At 45.3% G+C, this 27,051-nt stretch overlaps 1 protein-coding gene across 3 annotated transcripts in view; it reads right to left on the minus strand.

Annotated features, from left to right (window-relative positions):
* The window catches only part of LOC141133212 (cAMP-dependent protein kinase catalytic subunit alpha), a 96,135-nt gene extending 75,789 nt beyond the window's left edge, over window positions 1-20,346 (minus strand). The window contains exons 1-2 of one of the 3 annotated variants that reach the window (XM_073622440.1): window positions 20,155-20,346; window positions 11,359-11,466 (exon numbers count right to left, since the gene is read on the minus strand). In XM_073622440.1, coding sequence (XP_073478541.1) covers window positions 11,359-11,404 — 46 coding nt within the window. In that variant the 5' untranslated portion in view covers window positions 11,405-11,466; window positions 20,155-20,346. Of the gene's footprint in view, window positions 1-11,358; window positions 11,467-20,057 lie in introns of all 3 variants that reach the window. The other 2 variants (XM_073622441.1, XM_073622439.1) reach the window with 2 other exon arrangements.
* Window positions 20,347-27,051: the final 6,705 nt, after the last annotated feature.

Raw genomic sequence — 27,051 nt, forward strand, 5'->3', positions numbered from 1 at the left:
GATTTTTCGTTTTCTAAAACACAGTGCATCAAACAATTTCCATGGTTTTTCTTTCCTATAAAATACTGTTTTGCCTTTTTTTTTTTTTTTTTTTTTTTTTACCCTTTGTTGCACATCAGCCTATTTTATATGCCCATTGGTGGCACAACATTGCTTTATATTGCCTTTCCGCTATAATAAAAGGTGGACCATGACTGTGCAATGTGAGTCAGCACAACTGTTTGTAGACTTTACCAGAGGTGCATGTGACAGGGTCATAATGCAGGGGCACAACTCGTGGACACCCCAAAACTGGAAATGCATGGCAGGATCAGCAGGTATTATTTAAATAAAAGTTGCAGATTTAATAAAATTAAAAGCAACTTTTGATAGACCTACAATAAAAAAAAATTTAATAGCTTATATATCATATTTTATTGCTTGGGTTTAGATCTACTTGAGCTGCCAGGATTGAAAAAAAAAAAAAAAAAAAAAAAAAAAAAAGGGAAGAGCACAGGACCAGGGACAGAAAGGCTGGGGAAGAAAGCGGTAAATGATGCTGGATGTCTTCCAGCCAGGAAATGAGGAAGTCTCTGACGGGCTGCAGCTTCAAATGCACACTGTAAGAAGCACTCAGTGTTCAGTGAAATCAGAGTAAGCTATTTCAGTAGAGAAGAGGACCATGTACAACTGTGCAAGACTGAAGGCAAGTCTGGAGTCCAGCTTTAACCACATCCCACCCAGCCTATAGCAAAATGACAGCCGGGGAGAGGTTTAAAGCAGTGCTCCGTCCACCGCTGCAAAAATTAAGAGTCAGTAGCTACACATACTGCAGCTGCTGGCTTTTAATAATAGGACACTTACCTGTCCTGGAGTCCAGAGATGTCGGATGTTTTCATCAGCTGTCGGGTGCTGCCGCCGCCATTGTGGGTAAGGGAACCCGGCAGTGTAGCTTTGCTGCTTCACACCGGGAACCCTACTGCGCATGCACGAGGTCCCACACCTCTCCTACTGGCCCAGGGGCAGGGAGAGGTGGGGGGGAGCTGGGTAGTGACGTCATGGGCCACTCCTGGAAGTGGGAACAGGATACCTGTCAAAGCCCCCCACGAAAAAAGGTACCAAATGTGGCACCGGAGAAAACAAATCAGCGAAAGTACCACTTTTGGATGCAGCACGGTGATCGATCGGACACACCGCATCTCCGATCACAGTAAAGAGTCCATGATGTACTCTTTACCATGTGATCAGCTGCGCCAATCACAGCTGATCACAATGTAACTAGGAAGTTTTGGTTATCGGCATGCCTTTACTCACGCTGACCGCACATTAGTAGAGGAAAGCCAATAAGCAGCTTTCCTGACAGGGGAAGGTCTGTGCCGATAGTCAGTACAATGATTAGTGAGGCCCATCACCAAAGCCGGCCAGTGCCAACCAGCGATGCCCACCAGTGCCGCCTGTCAGTACCTCCTCATCATTGCCGCCCATTAGTGCTGCATGTTAGTGCCCCTTCACCAGCGCACATCAGTAAAGGAGAAAAATTACTTATTTACAACATTTCATAACAGAAACCAAGAAAAACGGGGGGGTTTTTTTCAAAATTTTTGGTCTTTTTTCATAAAAGAAAAACTCAGTGGTGATTAAACCAAAAGAAACTATCGGTCACAAAAAATTATAACAATTCTGTTTGGGTGCAGCGTTGCATGACCGCGCAATTTTCATTTAAAATGTGACAGCGCTCAAAGCTGAAAATTGGCCTGGGCAAGAATGGGGTAAAAATGCCCGGTATTGAATGGATTAAGGTCAAACCATGATCAAGGACTATTTTTGGACATTTGCCCTGTGAAAAAAAAATAAAGAAAAGAAAAAAACACTAAAAAACGAAGCGTGTGCCATGTATGGCTGCTGCGTTTGGGAAGACTCGTACTTTCCTACTTTCAAACAGCCTGTACAACAAGCACTGAACGTCCAACGCTTTCAACTGGAGTACAAAGATTACAGCATTTTGCTGGCTCTGCAGCTCATCCAATCTGAAAAACGCCTTGTATTCTTTTCAGAGAGTGCAAGGCATTCTGAGATTGGAGAAGGGGAGATTGTGACATTCATCCCCACCTCCTCCATTCACAGAGGATAAAGTTGGGTCTAAATAAATTAAACCAAGATTAGAGGAGTGCACAGAAAGGCTATTCTGGTTTATAATAGAAAAGAGTTCTTGCTCCAAGGCAGGATTTCCAGGTTTAAACAAATTTAAAATCTCATAGGTAGCTATAAAAGCTTGTTTATTTCTCAGCCATAGCTCCCCACTCCCCTCTTTGCGCTCTATGGGTTTTACTGCACCAGCGACAAGATGCATTCACCTTCCACGGCTGAGCAAAGATATCATCCATACAAAGCATGTCTAAGTACTACATAAACACCGGTGGTTTCCGATTGCAAAGGAAAGTGTCCCTGCACACGTCGCTGTTTGTTCTGTGCTGTATCTGAATGGAATTTCAGTTCTTTCTTACAGATGAAAGGAGACTTTCTGGACAGCCCCCCCCCCGAAAATATTTGCCTTTATTCAATAAGGTGTCATCCAAAATACAGGTCACAGCAAAGTGGAACAAAGCTTACGCGTTTCGCACTACAAGGAGTGCTTAGTCATAGCTATGACTAAGCACTCCTTGTAGTGCAAAACGTGTTAGCTTTGTTCCACTTTGCTGTGACCTGTATTTTGGATGACACCTTATTGAATAAAGGCAAATATTTTCAGAGTGCTGCTGTCCAGAATTTCTTTGATGTCTAACTGTCATAGCATTGCCAGCACCTGGACTTCTAGACTGAAGGAGATGCCTTTTACCTTGATCTGACCCACCTGGAGCGGTGATACTCTCTCTCTAGATGAAAGGAGACGGTCAGTGCTGCAGCTAAAACCATCTAGCTCAGCCATCCTCAACCAGAGTTGAGTGGAACCCTAGGGTTCCTCCAAAGGTTGCTAAGGGTTCCTTGAGCTTTGGCTGATTGACCTCCTATCCTAAGGTGTCTGCATAGTTCTGGGGTCAACGCCACTTGGTAGAGCCAGTTGCATGAAGACAACAATATTAAGCTATCCGTAGGGATTGCATTTTGACCACCACTGTAAGGGCTGCCTTATTCCGCATGACCACAAATGTAAGGGGCATTTTTTTTTCACTGACCACCATTGAATTGGTTTTAGTAAGGGTTCCTCGAGACCTGAAAATTATGAATGAAGGGTTCCTCTGGGGTAAAAGGATTGGGAAAGACTGATCTAGCTGATCTGAAAGGGCAGAGCAATAAAGTGTGTCTGCAAGATGCCTCTAATTAGTAACCTGAATGAGTCCTTTATGTACACAGCCACACCCTTTCATTTTCTTCCTCAATTATACAAGACAAATAGAGGACTTCCACTAGCTGAGAGCTATTCAAACAGCTACACGATCAGATATCTAGAGACAACTAGTGGCTATTGACTGGGGTGTGTACCCCATATAATCAGGGGGTCTCTACTGGAACACATAGAAAAAAAAAACTCAGCTGGTGGCAATAGTAACCTAGCTGGAAAGTCAGATGAATGGCTTCTGATTCATCATTTATTGTTTTCATAATCAAACATTCAGGTACCAGCTAGGGTGCAGGCCCTGCATAGTCCAAAGCGGGGGTCAGCAATCAGTCAATCGTGGGTAGGTGAGGGGTAGACCGCGATTCATTCCTTGCCAACCCCCAAAACAGAAATAAGAGGTGGCGGGAGTTGCATTTACTCTAACCAATCCCCTTTCCTCCTGCTGAAAGCCACCTCTCCTCCGCTCCTTCCCAGCAGCATTCAGCAAGTGCAGGAGGAAAGGGGATTGGTTACAGTAAATGCTGCCCCCCCACCGATCCTTCTGTTTGTTTGGCTACCCGACCCCTGTGTGCTCCCTTGGTCTCTCCCCCACCCCCTGCAGTGCTGCCAGCTTTCCCCATCCTGCCAGCTGCTGCGGGGGTTGTTTCAGGATGAAGAGTGGGGAAGGGGGCGGTAAAACATGTCACTCACTGCAGCTGCAGGCATCATTCAGATATCTTTTACAGGCAGCGATTCTGTGCACCGTAAGAACAATCATAGTGGCAGTTCAGCCGCTTGATCGTTCTTACAGGTGGCGGGAGGGGACATCCCCCTCCCTCCGGTGCTTCTACTGGTTCGCATGTGCGACCGGCAAGCTGAAGAATGAATCTGCTGCGGCCTTAAGTTGAGCATAGAGATTTCTGGTGACCAGATGGTCTCCAGTCATCTCCATGACCTTCGGAGGCCCAGGCGTGACGTTATGAGGTCATGTCCGGGCCAGCGGAAGTAAAACATTGCTGGGGACGCAGCTGGAAAGGCCGAGATTTTTTTTGGGTCTTTCCAACCTGAAGGAGAGATGTGGGGTCTTATAGACAAAGAGGACCTGTCACGCACTATTCCTATAACAAGGGATGTTTACATTCCTTGTAAATAGGAATAAAAGCGATAAAAAAAAAAAAAAAAAAAAAATTTAAAGAGAGAGTGTAAAAATAAAATAAAAATAAAAAGTAAAACAAAACAATAAAAAATAAATAAATTGTAAGCACTCCCGTCCTCGCACACAGACGCAAACGCATACGCAAGTCACGCCCACACATGTAAATGGCGTTCAAATCACACATATGAGGTATCGACGCGAACGTTAGAGCAAGAAACAATTCTAGCCCAGGGCCTCCTCTGTAACTCTAAACTGGTAACCTGTAAAAAAATTTAAAAGCGTCGCCTAAGTGTGAGCAATTTTAAAGCGTGACATATTAGGTATCCATTTACTCGGCATAACATCATCTTTCACATTATACAAAAAAAATTGTGCTAATTTTACGGTTTTGTTTTAATTAATGAAACGGTTTGTTTTTCTTCAAAAAAATGAAAAATGGAAAATAAAAATAAAAAAAGCGTTTGAAAAATTGCTGTGCAAATAAAGTGTGACGTACAAAGTTGCAACTACCGCCATTTTATTCCCTAGAGTCTCTGATAAAAAAAAATATTTGGGGGTTCCGAGTAATTTTCTAGCAAAAGAAATGATGATTTTTACATGTAGGAGAGGAGTGCCAGAATAGGCCCAGTATGGAAGTGGTTAAAGCATTATATGCTCAGCTATCATAGTTGAAGGCTAGTATAGTATTACTATAAGATCCAGTGAATGGACTTCCCTTGTGATGTCAGGGAGGAATATTTTTCCCCTAGGAGGCACCGTCGACCAATGGGCATTTGGCTTCCTCTAGTCTATACCAGACCTGCTAGAGTTGTGAAAGGCACTTGATGAGCGGAAGTCTACCTGGTTGACTAGCTTGTTCCTTTAAAGTGCAACAAAACCCTAAAACAAAAAAAAAAAATTATTATATTGCAGCTCATCGGTCTCAGTGGGTTGACTGCATTAGTTTACGTTTTTCCCCATTTTTGCTTACCCTAAAAAGTGTTTTAGCTATAAAACTAATGCAGGCACCACATTTAAGGACTGGAAAGCTGTAATACATACATTTTTAGGTTTGGATACCCTTTAAGCAACAGCTGTTTTTTTTTAATGAAAGTCAATCACTTAAAAGATGTGCAGTAAATAAGCAGTATTTATGTTTCATGGCACATCCAATGCATCTACAGATTTCCATCCGAATTCCATTCATCTGCACAACACAACATTTATTAAAGCAAGCTCTGATTACAGCCAAATAACCCAGCACTAGAAACATATGCATCGCTGTAGTTCTAATCTGCTCAGTGATCAGACTGCGTACTCCTCCACAGGGGCATATAATCCCTCTTCTGTATGTCAAACACCCGCTATGATCAGAGGGGTAGAAGAGGCTACGAGGAGTACTATGGGTGGGAGTCAAGAGCACTTGGCCAACACAGGAGCCCAGAGAAGAAGACCACTGACAGATAAAAACATGCAGGTGCCGATTCCCAATACCTATGGAGCTGAAAACTAGAGAGAGACCAAGACAAAAGTAGGTTGCAGTTATGGGTGGACACCTGTAGGCTGAACCACCGAGATCTCTAATGCTGTTGTGTGTGTTGAGACAACAGTAAGGCTTGTATATTATTATTATTATTATTCAGGATTTATATAGCGCCGACAGCTTACGCAGCGCTTTACAACATGAGGGCAGACAGTACAATTACAATACAATTCAATACAGGAGGAATCAGAGGGCCCTGCTCATTAGAGCTTACAATCTAGGAGGGAGGGTCAAGTTATACAAAAGGGTAATAGCTGTGGGGGATGAGCTAATGGAAAAAATAGTGCAGTTGTTAGATGGAGGCAGGATAGGCTTCTCTGAAGAGGAAAGATTTCAGGGATCGCCTAAAAGTGGAAAAATTTGGAGACAGTCTGACAGATTGGGGTAGGGAATTCCAGAGGATGGGTGAGGCTCGGGAGAAGTCCTGGAGGTAGATATGAGAGAAGGTGATGAGGGAGCTAGAAAGCAGGAGGTCTTGGGAGGAACGGAGAGGGCGATTAGAGACTAGGTTAGTGATGTAGCTGGGGGCAGAGTTGTGGATGGTTTTGTAACTTATTGTTAGTATTTTGAATTTAATTCATTGGGCGAGTGGCAGCCAATGGAGGAATTGGCAGAGAGGGGTAGCAGACACTGTGTGGTTTGTAAGGTGGATGAGTCTGGCAGCAGCATTCATGATGGACTGAAGGGGGGATCGTCTATTTAAAAGGTAAGCCAATGAGGTATAGACACAGCGTGCCGCAAGGTCCTATTGTTAGCCTGCAATATATCACACGCAGCCTTATCTAGTGGCATGTTCTAGTGCTGACCAGTCAAACGGTGGCCCTACACGCTTTGACTTTAATATCGGATCGATGTGTCACTTGATCAAAACGTTCCACCTGGCAAACGATCGAAAAGGCACAGCTTCCTTTCTGATCAATTTAGACTTGATTTAGATTGGATTGGATCAAAATGACATAACGGAAAATGACCAAATCGGCAGCACTAAGATGCTTTGTTAACGAATTCCGCTGCGCTTCAATTGATCAGATTAAGAGTCTACGTGGTGGAAAGATTTCATTGATAACTTACAATGGCATCTTCCAACTATTGATAGAAATCCACTTCCCTGTGTGTCCATATCAGTTGAATGGGTTGGCGATTATAGATCAATTATTTCTACCATAGTGAAAGAGCGTTTGTAAAAGGAAAAAACAAAACAAAAAACGGTCATATGTCAAAGCGTTTTTGACCACTAGAAGAGCTCACAGATCAAAGCTCCGAGGACCACTACAAAAGGGGCCCAAGCAGAAGAGGAATGCACAAAGACCTGGCTTACTTGCCAATTTCCAACATGGCCACGCTCGTCTCCGCAGAAATGCATGCAGACGTTTTGGAACAGTTACCCCGTGCATGCGATAGTTACTGGTGCCCAGTCCCTTGCACACAGATTTCTCCAGATTCTCTGAATCTTTTGATATCATGTAATATAGATGATGATATATTTAAAGTCTTTGCAATCTTACATTAACGCCTTGGTGCCGAGTGCATGCAAATATGCGGCTTCTCGGCGGTCTGGCCTTTGGCGCAGAGAGGTCACATATTTGCGTGCAATAGCGCCCACAATGCTGTGCCTAGAGTGCACCCCCCCGCACAGTGATCGGCAGCTCACAGAAAGCTCCTGATCAGGAGTTTTCCGATCATGTGATCGACAATCACGGCGGAAACATGGTCACAAGCCCCACCCCCTGGCATTCCAATCCCCTTAAAGGGCCAGCGGGAGCCGGCGCCAAGGGGTTAACCAGTTCAGGTCCGCCCTATAACAGGTTTTACTGCTACAGGGCGGCACCTGTGCACCGGATTATATTATATTATATATATATATATATATATATATATATATATATATATATATATATATATATATATATATATATATATATATATATACACACACATATACACACACACACACATATACATATATACACACACATACTATATATATATATATATATATATATATATATATATATATATATATATATATATATATATATATATATACACACATATACATACACACACGTGTCATCCAATACTTCCAGATAGGGGGTGCCGCCAGCAGCTCGCTCCCGCTGTGATTATACACACCGGGAGCTGATCTGTGGGTATCACGGACTCAATGTCCGCAGGCACCTGCAGATCATGAGGAAACACACAGAACAGCGATTTGCCTATGTAAACAAGGCAGATCACCATTCTGACAGCAGGGAAGGGATGGAATGTGTGTCCCTGCAAAGCAGGGAATACATTTTCTCTCTCCCTAGTAAAAGCACCTCACACGCTACACTAAAACACTAGCTAGGAACACAGTTAACCCTTTGATTGCCCCTACCCAGCCAGTGTCATTAGTACAGAGACAGTGCATATTTTTAGCACTGATCACTGTATTGGAGTCACGCAGAGGTGATCAAATACCACCAAAAGAAAGCTCTATTTGAGGGGGAAAAAAAAGGACATCAATTTTATTTGGGTACAGTGTTGCATGACTGCACAATTGTCAGTTAAAGTAATGCAGTGCCGTAGCACAATAAATTGCCTAGTCTTGAAGGGGGGTAAATCTTCGGGAGGTCAAGTGGTTAAGGAACATTATTCTGTAATTGTTTAACATTTATTAGATGCACCTTTTCACAGATTGGTGAACCTCTGCCCTTCTTTACTTCTGAGACACTCCGACTCTCTAAGATGCTCTTTAACATAGCCAGTCATGTGAAGGACCTGTTCCCAATTCACCTAATCAGTTGCAAAATGTTCTTCCAGCTTTTCCTTGTTCTTTATTGCTGCCATCAATGACCTTACTTTTTTTCTTACAATGGTAGATTTTCTCAGTGTAAACATTTGATATGTTTTCTATCGTGAATAAAACATGGGTTTATGAGATTTGCAAATCATTGCATTCTGTTTTTATGTACACTGGGGGGAATAATTATTTGATCCCCTGCAGATTTTGTACGTTTGCCCACTTACAAAGAAATGGAGTCTATAATTGTTATCATAGGTGTATTTTAAATGATAGAGACAGAATATAAACCAAAAATCCAGAAAAAAAAAAAAAAAAAACACACATAATACAAAAGGTTATAAACTGGAGTTGCAGTTCAGTGAGTAAAATAAGTATTTGATCCCCTACCAACCAACAATTTTGGCTCCCACAGACTGGCTACATAATGTGTTCATGTGGTACACAGATTAGTCCTGTCAATTTAAAAAGGTGCTCCTAATAACAACTTGTTATGTGTATAAAATATACCTGTCCACAGAATCACTTTCTTCCATTCAAATCTCACCATCATGGGCAAGACCACAGAGCTGTCAAAGGACATCAGGAATAAGATTGTAGACCTACACAAGGCTGGAATGGGCTACAAAACCATCAGCAAGAAGCTTGGTGAGAAGGAGACAACTGTTGGAGCGATTATTCACACATGGAAGAAATACAAAAGAACCATCAATCTCCCTCGGTCTGGAGCTCCATGCAAGGTTTTGCCTCATGGGGCAAGTATGATCATGAGAGAAGTGAGGGATCAGCTCAGAACCACACGCGAGGAGCTTGTGAATGTTTTCAAGGAAGTTGGGACCACAGTCACCAAACAAACCATTGGCAACACAATACGCCGCCATGGAATGAAATACTGCAGCGCCTGCAAGGTCCCCTTCCTCAAGAAGGCACATGTACAGGCCTATCTGAAGTTTGCCAATGAACATCTAAAAGGATTCAGAAAAGGATTGGGAGAAAGTGCTGTGGTCAGATGGGACCAAAATTGAGCTCTTTGGCATGAACTCAACTCGCCGTATTTGGAGGAAGAAAAATGCTGACTATGACCCTAAGAACACAACCCCTACAGTAAAGCACGGAGGTGGAAACAATATGCTTTGGGGCTGTTTCTCTGCTAAAAGGTACAGGCCAACTTTGCCGCATTGAGGGGCCCATGGACGGGCCATGCATTGTAAAATCTTGGATGAGAACCTTCTTCCCTCAGCCAGAACACTGAAGATGGGTCATGGATGGGTCTTCCAGTATGACAATGATCCTAAACATACCGCAAAGGCAACAAAGGAGTGGCTCAAGAAGCACAATAAGGTCATGGAGTGGCCTAGCCAGTCTCCAGACCTTAATCCTATAGAAAATTTATGGAGGGAGCTAAAACTGAGTTGTCAAGCGACAGCGAGGAAACCTTAAGGATTTAGAGAAGATCTATAAAGAAGAGTGGACCAAAATACCTCCTGAGATGTGTGGAAACCTGGCTACTAACTACAAGAAAACTCTGACCTCTGTGCTTTCCAATAAGGGTTTCTCCAACAAGTACAAAGTTATGTTTTGCTTAGGGATCAAATACTTACATTTTACTCACTGAACTGCAAGTCAATTTATAACATTTGTATCATGTGTTTCTCTGGATTTTTGGTTGATATTCTGTCTCTATCATTTAAGATATACCTATGAAAAAAAATTAGACCCTTCATTTCTTTGTAAATGGGCAAACTTACAAAATCTGCAGGGGAACAAATAATTAAAATTTTCCCCACTGTAGGTTGTACACAGCGTCCCAACTTTTTGGGAATTGGCGTTATATGACTCACAGGACGTTGCTTGTCACTGTGGTGCTGAACACTATGCCAGACTAAATAACATTTAAAGAGAACCTGTTCTGTGGAAGCTGTGCCCAAAAAAGGCAAGAAGAGGGCAAATGACTAGTTACCAGTATTGTCTGTAGTCTCCCAGCAGATACCCTTTTGTCCATGCTACTGACTTACCATACCTTGTTTGACACTGTGTGGAGGTGAGCATCTGGGCAGAAGAGCAGGGCTTTGCTTCCTCATGTTACAGCTGTCCCCCAATGACTGGGGATTTGATGGCTGGTGGGGTGAAATTCATAAAGCAGCCAAGATCAACAGAATAACAAAGCAGGAGCATTTAGATCCTTGCACCGTGAGACTTCAGGCTCTCTCTCTAGCAGGAGCAGCACAATAGGGATCTTACCAAATCTCACTCCAAATCTTGTAAGACAACAGTGCCTTTCAGGGATCATCAAACTACGATCCTCCAGCTGTTGCGGAACGACACGTCCCATGAGGCATTTACAGACATGACTAGGCATGATGGGAATTGTAGTTCCTGAACAACTTGGCTGCATAGTTTGGAGACCTCTGCCTTAGATGATCTCACACCAATATACAGCTATTAAGCAACAGAACACGGTCACATGTTATCAGGAAAAAAAAATCAAACCAAAAAAAAAAAAAAGATACATTTTAAAGGGTACAATTATATCTAGATGTTCCATATAACATAGCAAATCTTTTAAAGGTCCACTTTTAACCCATCACCTGTAATCAACTTACCACTTTCTATCTCGCCGCCCTTCTTGGCCGTAGCCGCGTTGCCCATGGTGGGGGGCGGGCAGGGCCTCTAGGATTAGGACAGACGCCCCCCACCTATATGTTTAGGACCTGTCAAGAGAGAAAAGGAAAAACGTTATACATTTTTACAATTAAATGGGCATTTCTCCCTTTTGTCACAATGCTTTCCCTGTATAGCCACATAAAACTAATCAACTTGTTAATTTCAGCAAGTAATACAATCCTCTACTGTCTGCTGGATTTTTCACAGGAATGTATGGTGACTCCAGCCAAGACTACACCATTCAGCCTGAGAAAGAACATGGCACAGAACTGAAAGTTTATGACAGGGTTTCCTCTCAGATAGTTATGTCAGTTCGATAAATTTACTGACCGCTCCTGACTTCCGTAGTATAGAGGGTGATCCTGAGGAATGGAGAGTAGCCCACCAAAATGTGCTGCAGTGCAGGATCATCTTCTTGCAAACTTTGCGCTACTCAACATTCTCCGAAATCTCACAGGAAGGCTGGATGATGTCACCCTCACCTAGGCACTGTGGCCAGGAGAAAGGCAAGTATATATTATTTAATCCCACACTTCCCCAACCCACCAAACCCCACCCTTCCCCAACTGTTTTTTTTCTGCACTTTCATCCAGCGTTTAGGTGGTGGTGGGGAACACCTTGAATAAGCGGACCTTGGTACTTAGGAACAAGGTCCTCTCAACTCATCAGAATTTGAGTCAGTAGTCTTGGGTGGCTTATCAAAGATTTGGCATTTCAATTTGGGTAGAGGATAGTAGATTGATCACCCTAGTCCTCTATGTCCATCTTGAGGACTCCAAATATCCCAGCTCCCCCCCACAAAACAAATTCAAGGAAGACAGACCCTTTAAAAAGGGCATTCCATAAAATGAATCTGTGAGAAAAAGTATCGAGGTGCCTACACATTCAGTCATAAAATCCCGAAATACAAAGGCCAAGTATGTGATCTATGCTAGTCCTAAACAAACCCAAGTTGGACTTCTGAAAGCCCTCCATATTCCACAAAGCACAGAATACATCCCTCTGGCAGAGAGCTTGACTTGGAGATTCCAGACATGATTAGCATAGAATGTGTGCTTATTTTTCCCCAAATCTCATTGGGCAGGTGAAGACATACTGTTGTGTTTTCCATAGGGAATATATAAATTTAAGACATGTTTCCTATTGTCAGGTCCACTTTGTTCAACTGCATCTTTGGTGCTTTACACATTAAACATGTTGATAGCTGAAGATGCTAGAGGGTGTTTTTCAAAGTGATTTCTCAATAAAATTAAAACATGGAGACATGGATGGGGAAGTTTGCATTAAATATTAAAAATGAAATAAAATAGAATTTTCAGTCTTTAGTGCTCAGATCCATTTGAAACCAGACTAAAGCCTCGTACACACGATCGGATTTTCAAAAAGGGAATTGTGTGATGACAGACTGTTTGCCTAAAATCTGACTGTTAGTACGCTCCAGACAATTGTTGGCCAACTTTCCGCCAACAAATGTTGGATGGCAGGCTAGTACCTTTTCGGCAGACAACGGTCTGTTGTCAGATTTTCCTATCGTCTGTACACAAGTCCATCACACAAAAGTCCAAAGTACAAACACGCATCAATGGTCACCAAACACACCATTAGCAGAAGGTGCCCAAAGGGTGGCGCTCAAGAGCTGAAATTCCACGTAGTACGTCACTACGTTCATGTTTGTTGGCCGACAATTGTGTACCGGTTGTATGCAAGACATGTTCACAGCACACGCCCTTCGGACAAAAGTCTGGCGCTTTGTCTGCCAACAATCCAATCGTGTGTACGAAGTTTAAGGCAGGCCATACATTACTTGATTTTCTTTCTTTAAACCACAGGTGGAAGGAAAGAAAATCACTCAATTACCCTATAAACACATTCAGTATTGATGGGGGAATGCCTCCTGAAGGATAATTGTACTCTGCCAGTGGGGGGGGGGAGCGTGGGGAGCACTCCCAGCTGGCAGAATACAATGGTTACTGATAGAGGCTATAGCCGCTGGCGGTAATCGAATGTGGAAAATCCAACAGGCTGGTTGTACCCAAGTCGATCGATCGACAGACTTGGGTACAATCAGCCTGCTCATACATAGATCGAAATTCGTCCAGTCCCTGCTGAACTGGATGAATTTCAGTCCATGTATAGCCACCTTAAACTCACCGATTTAACAGTTTCAAAAAGCAGTTACATTCCCAGCATGCCAGGAATGATAACTGTCACATCAGGTTGTGCTCTTAAACAAACTGTCAAAACTGCAGCAGGAACCAGAAGATTGGATTCAGAGGAAGATTTCTCTTCAACGAAGCAGCTTTTGTTGGTGCCAGTAGAAAGAGAGGTACACTTCTTCTGTAGGGAGAGTTTTTGGCCAATTTCTTTTTTTTAAATAAAGGTTTGCTCTAATAGCAAAAGGTCAGCGCTACTCATGCAAATACCACACAAAAGTGTCAAAAGAGAACAAACAAGCAGTAAAACATGTCAGCGGCAAGTCTACATTTCACGTCAGTCTACCAAATGATGTGCAAGAAATGCTTTGTGAAAGATGGAAACATAGTGCCAAAAAGCCTCCTTAAAAAACCTAATGTATTTCATCTTACAGATGGACACTACATTTTGTAGATAGAATATAAAGTAAAGTATACTAAATATAAACTACATACGATTATACTTAAGGAGAGGCTTCAGCCAGGTATAGAAAAATTAGAGTGGCTTAACAACCACTTTAACATTTAAACACCATCAGCTAGAGCTGCACGATTAATCGCTAAAAGAACGTGATCTCGATTCAACCCCCACTCACAATCTTAACCCAACATTTCCTCAATTCTACGTAAAAAGTGGAGAGCCGCTCAGAGCTGTCAAAAAAAAAAAAAAATCCGGAAGAGAAGAGATACAGTGCATCTCTTGATTCTTTTAGAACAAAAGGAATGAACTCCCCTGTCTGTAAATGAGGTCAGTTTAAGACCAAACCTTTTCCTGACACTTGTTTACAAGCTAAAATCAGTATTATATATAAACACACACATACATATATTTTAGCAGAGTCCCTGGAGAATAAAATGGCGGTTGTTGCAATATTTTATGTCACACTATTTGTGCAGCAGCCTTTCAAACACATTTTTTGGGGAAAAATACTCTTCAATGAATAAAAAAAAAAAAAAACATTAAAGGTTAGCCCAGTTTTTTGTATAATGTGAAAGATGATGCTATGCCTGCAAGAATCATGATCTTTATGCCAAGCAAAAAAAAAAAAATTGTGATTCTCATTTTAGCCAGAATTGTGCAGCTCAGCGCTGTCTCCTATTGTAGTGTCCCCCTCTGTGTGCAATTTATAAAAATAAATGCTGTACATAACTCATTTCAGAGTGGCGATTTGCGATCACATGACCGGCCGGTTCTCTCCTTTCCTCCTCTGACAGATGCAGCGGGAGGGGCTGAGATTCCCCAGTGACGACAGCGGGGAGGAGAGAGCAGGCCGGTCATGTGATCGCCGCTCTGAAATTAGGTATTTACAGCATTTTTTAAAAATAAATCACACACAGAGGGGGACACTGCAATTGGAGACAGCGCTTATGGTGTAAATGTTAGAGTTATTCAAGCAGCAGGAGGGGAGGGGGGGGCACTGTCACTAGCTGACAGGCAGGGAGGGGAGGGGGGTCAGAGGAGACAGAGAGCAGGGCTGCGGATAACGGAGGCAAGTTAACTGACCAGTGTCAGGGCTCAGCAGCCATGATTACTGTGGTCAGTTTACAGGGGGGGGGGGCAGAAACTGGCAGGAATAGCCAGGTATTACAGGGGGCCAAATGACACAGCACAAGCATTGTGTTGTATAACATGTTTTAAAGGAGCAGGATCCATTTTTATTTTTTTTTGGGGGGGGGGGGGGGTGTTAACAAGCGCTTTAAAAAGTTAGCATCTAAAAAAACAGAAGCTGCTGACTTTTATTAGACAGATACTCACCTGTCCAAGGATCCAGGAATGTCCTCACTCGGGCCGGGCCTTTGGATCCTCAGCATGGTAACTGTGGGAAGTCAGCTTCAAAGCCAACCCTCAATTGCAGGTGCGCGAGCCACACTGCGCCCCTTGAATGGTCCCACAACTTTCTGGGACCGGTTGGAGGCTGTGGGCAGAGAGGAGGGTGGGGGGTGTTGAACTTCCTGCAAGCGGGCTAAACAAATAAAATAAAAAAACTGACAAGTTCCTTCATCCACAAACAAGGTAGATGGAGGAATCCACCTTCCCTGCCTCCTCCCCTGGGGACGATTGATTCCTTTCGAGCAGGGACGACCAAACTGGGTTGGTCTCTTGCTGCTTGCTGAATCAGCAGACATTTGTTCAGTGTATGGCCAGCTTATAAAAGAATTCCAGGCTTGGATGTTGCATGCATATATATATATATCCATTGAAGCTATCAGCCATAACCCTGACATCTTTTTTTCAGCCATTGGCTAGCTTTATTATGAAAGGGATCTGAGCAGCTCATTAGCCACTGGATCGCTTTCCAAAGCAGCGGGATGTCCCCCCCCCCCCCCGCCGCTTGTCGGTGTTTCTCAGGCTTACAGTTTGCATTGGAAACAATCCGACGGTGTGGCCAATTGGTCAGAGAGGGAAGGAGAGAATAGATCATCTCCGATTACCTCTATGGCCTTGGAGGACCGGAGCAATGTCATGACGTCACTTCTGGTCTAGGGTGGAAGTAAACACTTTTTTTTTTTTTTTTTTTTTTTAAAAAAAAAAATCTTTTGCTTAAAAAAAAAAAAAAAATCTTTTGCTTAAACTCTTTGCTTTTTAAGGTAAAGGAGAGATTTTGGGTCTTCCCCCCTAAGATCTCTCCATAAAGAGGACCTGTCATCCTCATTTCTATTACAAGGTTACAAGGGATGGTCACACTCCATGTAATAGAAATAAGTGATAAAAAAAAAAAAAAAACGAAAGGGACAGTGTAAAAAAAAAAAAAAAAAAAATATGACAGTGCCCCCATCTCTCAGTGCTCGCACGCAGAAACAAATGCGTATGCAAGTTGCATATGCAAACGGTGTTTGCGCCACACATGAGGTATCACCAGAAACATTAGAGCGAGAGCAATAATTCTAACACTAGACCTCCTCTAACTCTAAACAGGTAACCTGTAAAAATGTTTAAAACGTCGCCTATGGAGATTTTTAAGTACCATAGCTTGTCGCCATTTCACGGGAGTGCACAATTTTAAAGCGTGACATGTTAGGTATCTATTGACTCTGTTAATTGGGGTATATCGTGTGCTTTTTTTTTTTTCTTTATTCATTAGAAATTTTTTTTTTTCAAAAAAAAAAAAAAAAAAAAAAATTGTGTTTGAAAAAACGCTGCACAAATACGTGCGACATAAAAATTGCAAGGATCGCCAGTTTATTCCCTAGGGGTCTCTGCTAAATCTATCTATCGTTTGGGGGTTATAAACTATTTTCTAGCAAAAAATACGGATTTAAACTTGTAAACAAAAAGTGCCAAAAAAAGACCTGGTTTTTAAGTAGTATATTGGTCCAGCTGGGAGCAATGTAACCATGTATATACCATACCTAGCCTATCCCCCCTGGAAGCCATACGCCACTTCTACAATGATCTCCACTTCCTTCCAGGCCCAGTGCTGAGTGGCTTCCCTTCTACAATATGAACACAGGAGGTCAGCCACTCTGCACAGGCGCCATACAGTGATTGCTTGGCATCTTCTGAATAAATGCAAAGCATTTTCTAATCGGACAAGGTGAAGCGGTGAAGTCACGCTCTCTACTTTGCTCAGAGAATGCTTTGCATTCATTCAGGAAAATGCAAAGCAATTTTCCCAATAGTGGCGAGCAGCCAAACTCCTGTGTTGACAACACATCAGGCCGGCCACTCAGCACAGCACACTGGAGGCTATTGGATATCACTGGAGCAGCGGCGTCTACTTTAGTGATTTCCAGGTATGGTATATACAAAGTCACATTGACCCAAGCTGGACCAATGTAACTATGTATAAAACACCCATACCTGAAGTTTTTCTTTAACCCCTTGACACCAACACAAATACGTGGCCCCAATACACTGGGCTTTTTTCCGTGGGGCCACATATTTGCATATCTCCCTTTGTGATGAGAGCGCACCAGCACAGAGACCGGGGTCTCACCGAAAGCCCTGTACTAACGTTCAGGAGCCGGAATATCAGATTCAGAGTCACCCGATTGCTGTGATTGGCTACCACAGTGATCAGTCACTTTAAAGCCTGCCCCCATGTTTTCTCTCTGTGAAAAGAGGAGAGACATGCATTGTATTTCTTTTTTCCTTGCAGAAAGATCAAGGTTTGATCTAAATTAGTGCCAGGGTCAATATTTATTTTGGATGGGACTTTTTTTTTTAAATCAGTATCAGTGTGTTTTATAGGATTAAAAAAAGAAAAATGCGCACTATTGTTTCTGGTCTGTACTACGGGTACAAACAACAATGAACATACACATATGTGGTATCGCAGCAATTGTCAGGAGCTGAATTTATTTTTGGTTGTTCTTTGGTGGTAGGTTATAGTAGTAGCAAGAAAGATACAGCTACAATTAAAAAAGAAAAAAAAAATGTATTTTTTTTATATCATTTTGGGCCAGTTTTCCTTTAATAATAATAAAAAAACAAACAAAAAAAAAAAAAACAGATCATTCATTACCATTTAACACCAAATGAAAGCCCAGTTTATATATATGTGTGTGTATATATATATAAAACTCTCATGACTGACGTTATATACCGGGGTTACTGGGGCAGATAGCTGCCATAATCCTGGTATATTTTCACACAGTGGGCGATCCTCTTCCAGATAAAAGTGGTCCCGGCGGCGGATTCGCCACGGGATCACTTTTATGAGTGGCGAAGAGGTGCTGGAGTGATGGGCAGGAAGTCAAGTGAGGGCAAGATGGCCCCCACTCAATTCTATGCCCTTGGAGGACCAGAGCGACGTCAAATGTCACTTCAGCCCTTAAGGGCCCAATTTTTTATTTACATGGAAAAGTAAAATTTAATTGCGGTTTCCCGATCCAATTGCACATGGGAGATTCCTGCGATCACACAGGATTGGAGCCACTGTGAGAGGGGGGATGGGGCCCTGCGATCGAACAGGGGAGGATCCGCCGGTGGGCTCTTGCGGTCGCACAGCGGAGGATCCGCGGGGGGGGGGGCTCTTGCGGTCGCACAGGGGAGGATCCGCCGGGGGGGGGCTCTTGCGGTCGCACAGCGGAGGATCCGCCGGAGGGGGGGGCTCTTGCGGTCGCACAGCGGAGGATCCGCCGGAGGGGGGGGCTCTTGCGGTCGCACAGCGGAGGATCCGCCGGAGGGGGGGGCTCTTGCGGTCGCACAGCGGAGGATCCGCCGGAGGGGGGGCTCTTGCGGTCGCACAGCGGAGGATCCGCCGGAGGGGGGGGCTCTTGCGGTCGCACAGCGGAGGATCCGCCGGAGGGGGGGGCTCTTGCGGTCGCACAGCGGAGGATCCGCCGGAGGGGGGGGCTCTTGCGGTCGCACAGCGGAGGATCCGCCGGAGGGGGGGGCTCTTGCGGTCGCACAGCGGAGGATCCGCCGGGGGGGGCTCTTGCGGTCGCACAGCGGAGGATCCGCCGGGGGGGGCTCTTGCGGTCGCACAGCGGAGGATCCGCCGGGGGGGGCTCTTGCGGTCGCACAGCGGAGGATCCGCCGGGGGGGGCTCTTGCGGTCGCACAGCGGAGGATCCGCCGGGGGGGGGGGCTCTTGCGGTCGCACAGCGGAGGATCCGCCGGGGGGGGGCTCTTGCGGTCGCACAGCGGAGGATCCGCCGGGGGGGGGGCTCTTGCGGTCGCACAGCGGAGGATCCGCCGGGGGGGGGGGCTCTTGCGGTCGCACAGCGGAGGATCCGCCGGGGGGGGGGCTCTTGCGGTCGCACAGCGGAGGATCCGCCGGGGGGGGGGGCTCTTGCGGTCGCACAGTGGAGGATCCGCCGGGGGGGGGGGCTCTTGCGGTCGCACAGCGGAGGATCCGCCGGGGGGGGGCTCTTGCGGTCGCACAGCGGAGGATCCGCCGGGGGGGGGCTCTTGCGGTCGCACAGCGGAGGATCCGCCGGGGGGGGCTCTTGCGGTCGCACAGCGGAGGATCCGCCGGGGGGGGGCTCTTGCGGTCGCACAGCGGAGGATCCGCCGGGGGGGGCTCTTGCGGTCGCACAGCGGAGGATCCGCCGGGGGGGGGCTCTTGTGGTCGCACAGCGGAGGATCCGCCGGGGGGGGCTCTTGCGGTCGCACAGCGGAGGATCTGCCGGGGGGGGCTCTTGCAGTCGCACAGGGGAGGATCTGCTCAGTCTGCACACAATAGATCTTTGATCACACAGCAGCTGCACTTCACCCCTCCAGCTGTCAGACACACTGACCCCAGCAATGCAATGTCTCTGATGACAGTGGAGGGGCCCCTGTATGGCATACACAGAGGGGGATGGGATAGTGATGACAATACAGGGGCCCCTGTAGGGTGGTGGGATCTCAGGGCCCCTGTCTCGGTGAGATCCCGGAGATGTCAGGCCTGGTCTCCGCTGTCATGTGTCGGAGTAGAGCCCCCCCCCCCATCCAGGCCTCACCCTCCCTGTACACAGTCCCCTCTGACCCCCCCTTCTCCTCCCCTCTCTGTGCCGCACCTCGGCCAGCCGCCCGGCCTCTCCCGTCACCTGTAGGACCCGCAGGCCGCGGAGCCTCTTCCCTCCTCCTCTGCGATACCTCTAGGACCCCGCTCACCTGCTGGCCACGCCTCTACTGGCGTCATTCAACAAACGTCAGCCAATCCTCTTAGGAGCCCCGCCCAGCCGTCAGCGGCGGCCGCCAATCCGCTTTGCTCTTCTTTCGCTTCGCAGCGGACTCCCCTTTCCGGCCGGTCGGTTCGGGCTGGTCCCTCCTCCTCCTCCTCGCTGGTCACCCGGGAGACGGTGAACGTGACGTCACGCCGGTAGCAAACCAATAGCAGGGCGTGGGAATCAGAGGGCTCCGCCCCTCGTCGCTCACTATTGGATGAGACCCACTGATTGATAGATAGAAAAGGGGGCGGGACATGATATGTGTCATTGACTGGGACCCGCTCCACCGGAGACGTCACTGCGCTATTTATAGCTACAAACACATCCCGCCTTTTAAAGGGGACGGCGGACCAGTTGTGATCGAGCTGCTGTTATCATGGAAGAGAGAAGAGCTCCGCTCGGTGTGCTGGGATTTGTAGTTCCTCAGGATTGTACAACATACAATGGAGATTATATAGCTGTAGATGGATCCAGTCTTTATTCTAAAGAGGCTGGGAGGAGAACTCAACTCTTTTCTGCCAGAGACTATTATTTTTTTTTGGTACACGTGTTTAACCCCTTCAAAGCCGGACATTTATACCCCCTTCCCATAGCGCCTAACTGTCCCTGATTTCGAGGGACTGCCCCTGATTTGGAGAAATGTCCCTCTGTCCCTCTTTCCTCCTCATTTGTCCCTCATGTTGGTCTGATCTATATAGATGTGTATAAAATGCACTTTTTATCTTTCAAAAAGTGTTTTCCAGCACTAAAACTTTCAACTGATTTCCAAATTGCTGCATTTGTAAATTCCAAACGCCAATATGAAGGAATAGTAGTGGTAAAAAAAAAGCAAAATCTTGTTTTTTTGTACAATTTTCCTTTAAGGGGCGTGGTAAGGGGTGTGTCCTATGCCTGCATACCTTTGCTGATAGGTGTCCGTCATTCCCATCTCGAAAAGTTGGGAGGTATGCCCTTCCTGCCCAGGACAATTGTCCCATGTCAGCGCTGTCACACTTTGAGTGACAATTGTGCGGTCATACAGCACTGTACTCATATGAGATGTTTATCACTTTCTTCCCACAAACAGAACTTTCTTTTGGTGGTATTTGATCACCTCTGCGGTTTTTATTTTTTGCTAAACATACTAAAAAAGACAGGAAATTAAAAAAAAAAGTTTTTCTTTATTTCTGTTATAAAATTTAGTTTTCTCCTTCACTAACGGGCACTGATGAGGAGGCACTAATATGTCGAATTGATGGGCACTAATAGATGGCACTGATGAGGAGGTACTGACAGTCATTACTGATGGACACTGATTGGCATCTGTGAAGGGCACTGACAGGCCTTACTGATGGGCACTGCACTGATTGGCATTTTGGTGGGCACTGATTGGCATTGTGATGAGCACCTCTGATGGGGGCTGCACTGATAATCAATGCGCTGATAATCAGTACGCTGATATAATCAATGCGCTGATAATCAGTACACTGATATAATCAATACGCTGATAATCAATGCGCTGATAATCAGTACACTGATAATCAATGCGCTGATAATAATAATAATCAATTAGCGCAAATGAAAATAGTCAGAATAAATGAAGCAGCTGGGCACTCAGGGTCAATAAACCAAAATCCCAGTATAGTAATTAAAAGCAAAATAGTGCAGCGCTATAACATTGAATAAACGAAATATATTCATGCATTAATGTTCGAGTGTTAGAGTTCCCGAAACGGTGACCACTGGTGAATCATATTCATGTTGGTGACAACGTGCAGAACCTCCACCATTGGTATTACTAGTCCCTCACCTCTGATCGTGGACCCCCTGAATTACCAGATAGGTCACTTACGCCTTCCCATAGGGTCAATTCCAAATCGATCAATGAGAGATCATATGACGCCCAGTGAGGATAACGGAGCCACATTGCGGACGTCAATCCGCAATGGGGCGGGCGGGAAATGGTTAACTACTTCCAGGCCGGGCACTTTTACCCCCTTCCTGCCCAGGCCATTTTTCAGCTTCCAGCGCTGTCATGCAACATTGTACCCAACTGAATTTGTAATCATTTTCTTCACATAAATAGAGCTTTCTTTTGGTGGTATTTAATCCTTGCTGTTTTTTTTTTTTTTACTAAAAAAAAGACCGAAAATTAAAAAAAAAAAGTTTTTCTTAGTTTCTGTCAGTAAATTTTGTAAATAAGTAATTTGTCTCCTTCACTGAAGGGCACTGATTAGGTGGCACTGATGAGGAGGCACTAATATGCCGCACTGATAGGCAGCACTGGCGAGCACTGATAGGCAGCACGGATAGGCGTCACCGATGGAGAGGCTCTGATGGGCACTGACTGGCATCACTAATAGGCACTGATTGGTGTCACTGATGGGCATTGCTGGGCCTTTACTGTAATCAGGGCACTGATGATCATTGCCTTGATTACCTGTCCTGGTGTCCCCTGCAAGGAGATGACGCTAATCGGATTTCCTCACCACACACTCTGTGTGTGGCGAGGAGAGCCGATAAATAGCACTTCCACATTTACATGTGACAGGCTGTGATTGGACACAACTGATCACATGGTTAAGGAGTCGTGTTATTGGCTCTTTACAAAGATCGGGTCACACTGCGTCCAAGGAAGACAGCGCTGCCACAATCGCCGCACTACACTCCCCCACTGGCGCGCAAGAGCGGCTGTTCTGGGGTGATGTCATATGCACATCATCCCAGAACAAGAGTCGCACCGCTCCTCTGTCATTTGATGGTGGAAGGGCGGCAAGTGATTAAAAAAATAATTTTAGGTCTAAAGATTAGTGAAAACCTCCAAACGTGATATATTTTCTGAAAGCAGACACCCAGGAGAATAAAATAGTGGTAATTCCAAATTTTTTTTTGTCACACGATATTAGCACAATAATTTAGGAAATGCAAAATCTCAGTAAAAAAAAAAAACACATTTTAGGGCACACAAACACAATAAATTACCCACTTTCGAGGTAAAAATAGAAAGTTGAACCAAGTAAATAGATACAAAACATGTCAAACCTTAAAGCGGTGCTCCACCCATAAGGGGAAGCTCAGATTATCTGCCTCCCCCCCCCCCCCCCCTCCCCTCCACTGCCACATTTGGCAGGTATCCGCTCCCACTTCCGGCTGATCTCGCCGTGGCAAAGTCATCTGGAAGTTTGGACCCCCTCCTCCTCCTTCCCCCACCACCAGGCCATTCACAAAGCAAAGTGCACTTTGCGCATACGCTGTAGGCTGTGAAGCCACAAGGCTTTAATGCCGGTTTCCCTTAGGCCCCTTTCACACAACCATGACTTCAAAGTCGCACGATTTTGCCGCAATTTCAGGGAATGCCTGTGAAAACTTGAGGTATATGGACCTCAACTCGCATGAAAGTCAGACCAAAGTAGTACAGGGACTACTTTGAAATCGGCATGACTTGAAGTCGCACTAATATGAATGGTTATTATTGGAAATCATGGGGAGCGACTTGTCACGCGACTTTGCAGTCCCATAGGACAAGTCGCACAAGTGTGAAAGGAGCCTTACCCGAAATGGTGGCGGCAGCACCCGAGAGCTGATTGAAAAATCGGCCCAGGTGAAGACACCGCTGGATCCCTGGACAGGTAAGTGTCCTATTATTAACCACTTGCCGACCGCCGCACGCCGATGTACGTCCAAACTTTGGCGGCGGATATCGTTTATTAACTAGCTGCTGCCATAACAACGATATAACAACGATAACAACGAAATCCGCCACCAAAGTTTGGACGTTTATCGGCGTGCGGCGGTCGGCAAGTGGTTAATAATAGGACACTTACCTGTCCAGGGATCCAGCGGTGTCTTCACCGATTTTTCAATCAGATCTCGGGTGCTGCCACCACCATTTCGCACTAATATGAATGGTTATTATTGGAAATCATGGGTAACGACTTGTCACGCAACTTTGCAGTCCCACAGGACAAGTTGCACAAGTGTGAAAGGGGCCTTACCCAAAATGGTGGCGGCAGCACCCGAGAGCTGATTGAAAAATCGTCTCGAGTGAAGACACCGCTGGATCCCTGGACAGGTAAGTGTCCTATTATTAAAAGTCAGCAGCTACAGGATTTTTTCTGACGGAGCATGGAGCTCCTCTTTAACACTGTGTGCGCCCGTGACTTTAGTACCTTATATTTTCCATCGGTGACACTTTAAAAGCCCCTACAGGACATCAGTGTGGAGCAGGGGTGCCCAAGCTTTTGAAGAGCAAAGGCCACTTAAGCGACTTAGTAACCAGTCGTGGGCCACAAATAGCAGAGCGGACAGATGACAGGTCCGTGTCCACTCTGCATATGCAAAGCAGACACAGACACAGCCTGCTCGGATTGGAGGTAGGTGGGTGTAAACGTGTACAAATCCGTTTACATCTGGTGCTCCATAGAGTGAATGGAGGGTCTGATTGGGTCGGACCAATCGTATGAAATGTGGACTAAGGCTGCTTTTACACTGATGGTCTGCAGTTTACCCACATTGCGGGCGCAGTGCACCTGTGGCTTCCCTGCGGGTTAGCTGCACTTTGCCATAGAATTCTATTATATCCTGCAGGTGTTGTGCACTTTCTGAAAGTGCACCAAACCCACAGGAGTCTATGGCTCCATGCAGGTTACCTGCTGGTGAACTGTGCTACACCTGCGGATCAGTTTGAAAGCAGCCCAGTAACCACTGCAGAACAGATATGTCCATATACTGTACAAACTGTGATTTTAGCAATAGACTTACCTTTAACCACCTCAATACAGGGCACTTACACCCCGCTGTCACATTTTGAATCACAATTGCGTGGTCATGCAACACTGTAACCATGTGAAATTGTTACTATTTTCTTCACACCAGTAGAGCTTTCTTTTGGTGGTATTTAATCACTCCTGGGTTTTTTATTTTTTCTTAAAAAAAAAAAAAAAAAAAGACCAAAAATTTTGAAAAAAAAAAAGTTTTCTTAGTTTCTGTCAGTAAATTTTCGAAATAAGTAATTTTTCTCCTTCACTGATGGGCGCTGATGAGGCGGCACTGATGGGCCCTGATAGGCTGCACTGATGAGATGACACTGATGAGGCACCACTTATGGGCACTGATTAGGTGGCACTTATGTGTAGGCACGAATGCTCTACCCCAATCCGTCCGATTCTCTCCTACTTTACCCACTTTCAGACGATCCCTGAAAACTCATCTCTTCAGAGAAGCCTATCTGGCCCCCACCTAACAACTGTACATTTATCTTCTCAATCAGCACATCACCCACAGTTATTACCTCTTGTATCTTTTGACCTTCCCTCTTAGATTGTAAGCTCTAAGGAGCAGGGCCCTCTGATTCCTACTGTATCAAAGTGTATTGTATTTGTACTGTCTACCCTCAAGTTGTAAAGCGCTACGTAAACTGTTGGCGCTATATAAATCCTGTATAATAATAATAACTTATGGGCACTGATATGTGGCATTGGGCACAGATAGGCGGCACTGGTGGGCACAAATAGGCAGCACTGGTGGGCACAGATAGGTGGCACAGATAGGCGACACTGATGTGTGGCATTGATGGGCAGCAGTGATGGGCAGCACTGATAGCCAGCACTGACTGGCATCACTAATGGCCACTAATTGCTGGCAGTTGTGGGCACAGATTGGTGGCAATTGTGGCCACTGATTGGCACTGATTGCCGGCACTGGTGAGCACTTAATTGTAATCAGGGCACTGATGATCAGTGCCCTGATTAGATACCTAGCTGTCCCCCTGTGAGGAGATGCCGCTGATCGGCTCTCCTCTCCTCACACTCTGTCAGTGTGAGGCGAGGAGTGCCAATTACTGGCATCTCAGTGTTTGTCCAAAAAAAAGTAAAAAAACAAATGTCTTCATCAGTTTAGGAAGATATGTATTCTTCTACATATTTTTGGTAAAAAAAAATCGCAATAAGCGTATATTGATTGGTTTGCGTCTACAAAATAAGCAATATATTTAAAGTTTTTTATTATTTTTTTTTTTTTTTTTTAGTGATGGTGGCGATCTGTGATTCTTATCGGGACTGCGGACAGATCAGATACTTTTGACACTATCTTGGGACCATTAACATTTATACAGCGATCAGAGCTAAAAATAGCCAAATAGCCACTGATTACTGTATAAAAGTCACTGGCAGGGAAGGGTTTAACACTAGGGGGCGATCAAGGGGTTAACTCTGTTCCCTAGGTGTGTTCTAACTGTAGGGGGGATGGGACTGACTAGGGGAGGAGACCGATCGGTGTTCCTACTTAGTAGGAGCACATGATCTGTCTCCTCTTCCTTGAGAAAACCGGGATGTGTGTGTTTACACACACACATCCCCGTTCACGGTCTGTAACGAGCAGTGGCCGGCGGACATTGCAACCGCTGGGCACGCGCGTCGGCTCCGGGGACACGTTGTGGGCGCGCGCCTGCTATAGTGTCTTAAAGAGCTGACGTATAGCTACGGCGATTCGCTCAGCCGTGCCAACCTGCTGCAGTATAACTGCGGTGGCTGGTCAGCAATCGGTTAATAACAGTCTTCCAATCAGATAATGCCAGCTGTTGCTGTCCCAGGCAGAGTACATTTGGAAAATGGCCATTGGGAAAACTGTTTTTTATGTAGCCAAGAGAGCTCTTTTAACTGAGACCATTGTGTGGCTTGGATGCAAGTCACCATCCAACGCTAATTGGCTAGTCAAATTGCCTAGTAGGTACAATGAAGATATGAGACCCCTTTCATAACCAACAAAGGTTGATTCTCTCTTATTGGCCACTGGTGCGTGAGCATGCGTGCCTCCGTTTCTTCGTTTCTTATCTTTTTAGTAAAATTACTTGCCAGCCTAAGAG

The sequence above is a fragment of the Aquarana catesbeiana genome, linkage group LG03 (assembly GCF_042186555.1).
Source record: "Aquarana catesbeiana isolate 2022-GZ linkage group LG03, ASM4218655v1, whole genome shotgun sequence".
Lineage (NCBI taxonomy): Eukaryota > Metazoa > Chordata > Amphibia > Anura > Ranidae > Aquarana > Aquarana catesbeiana.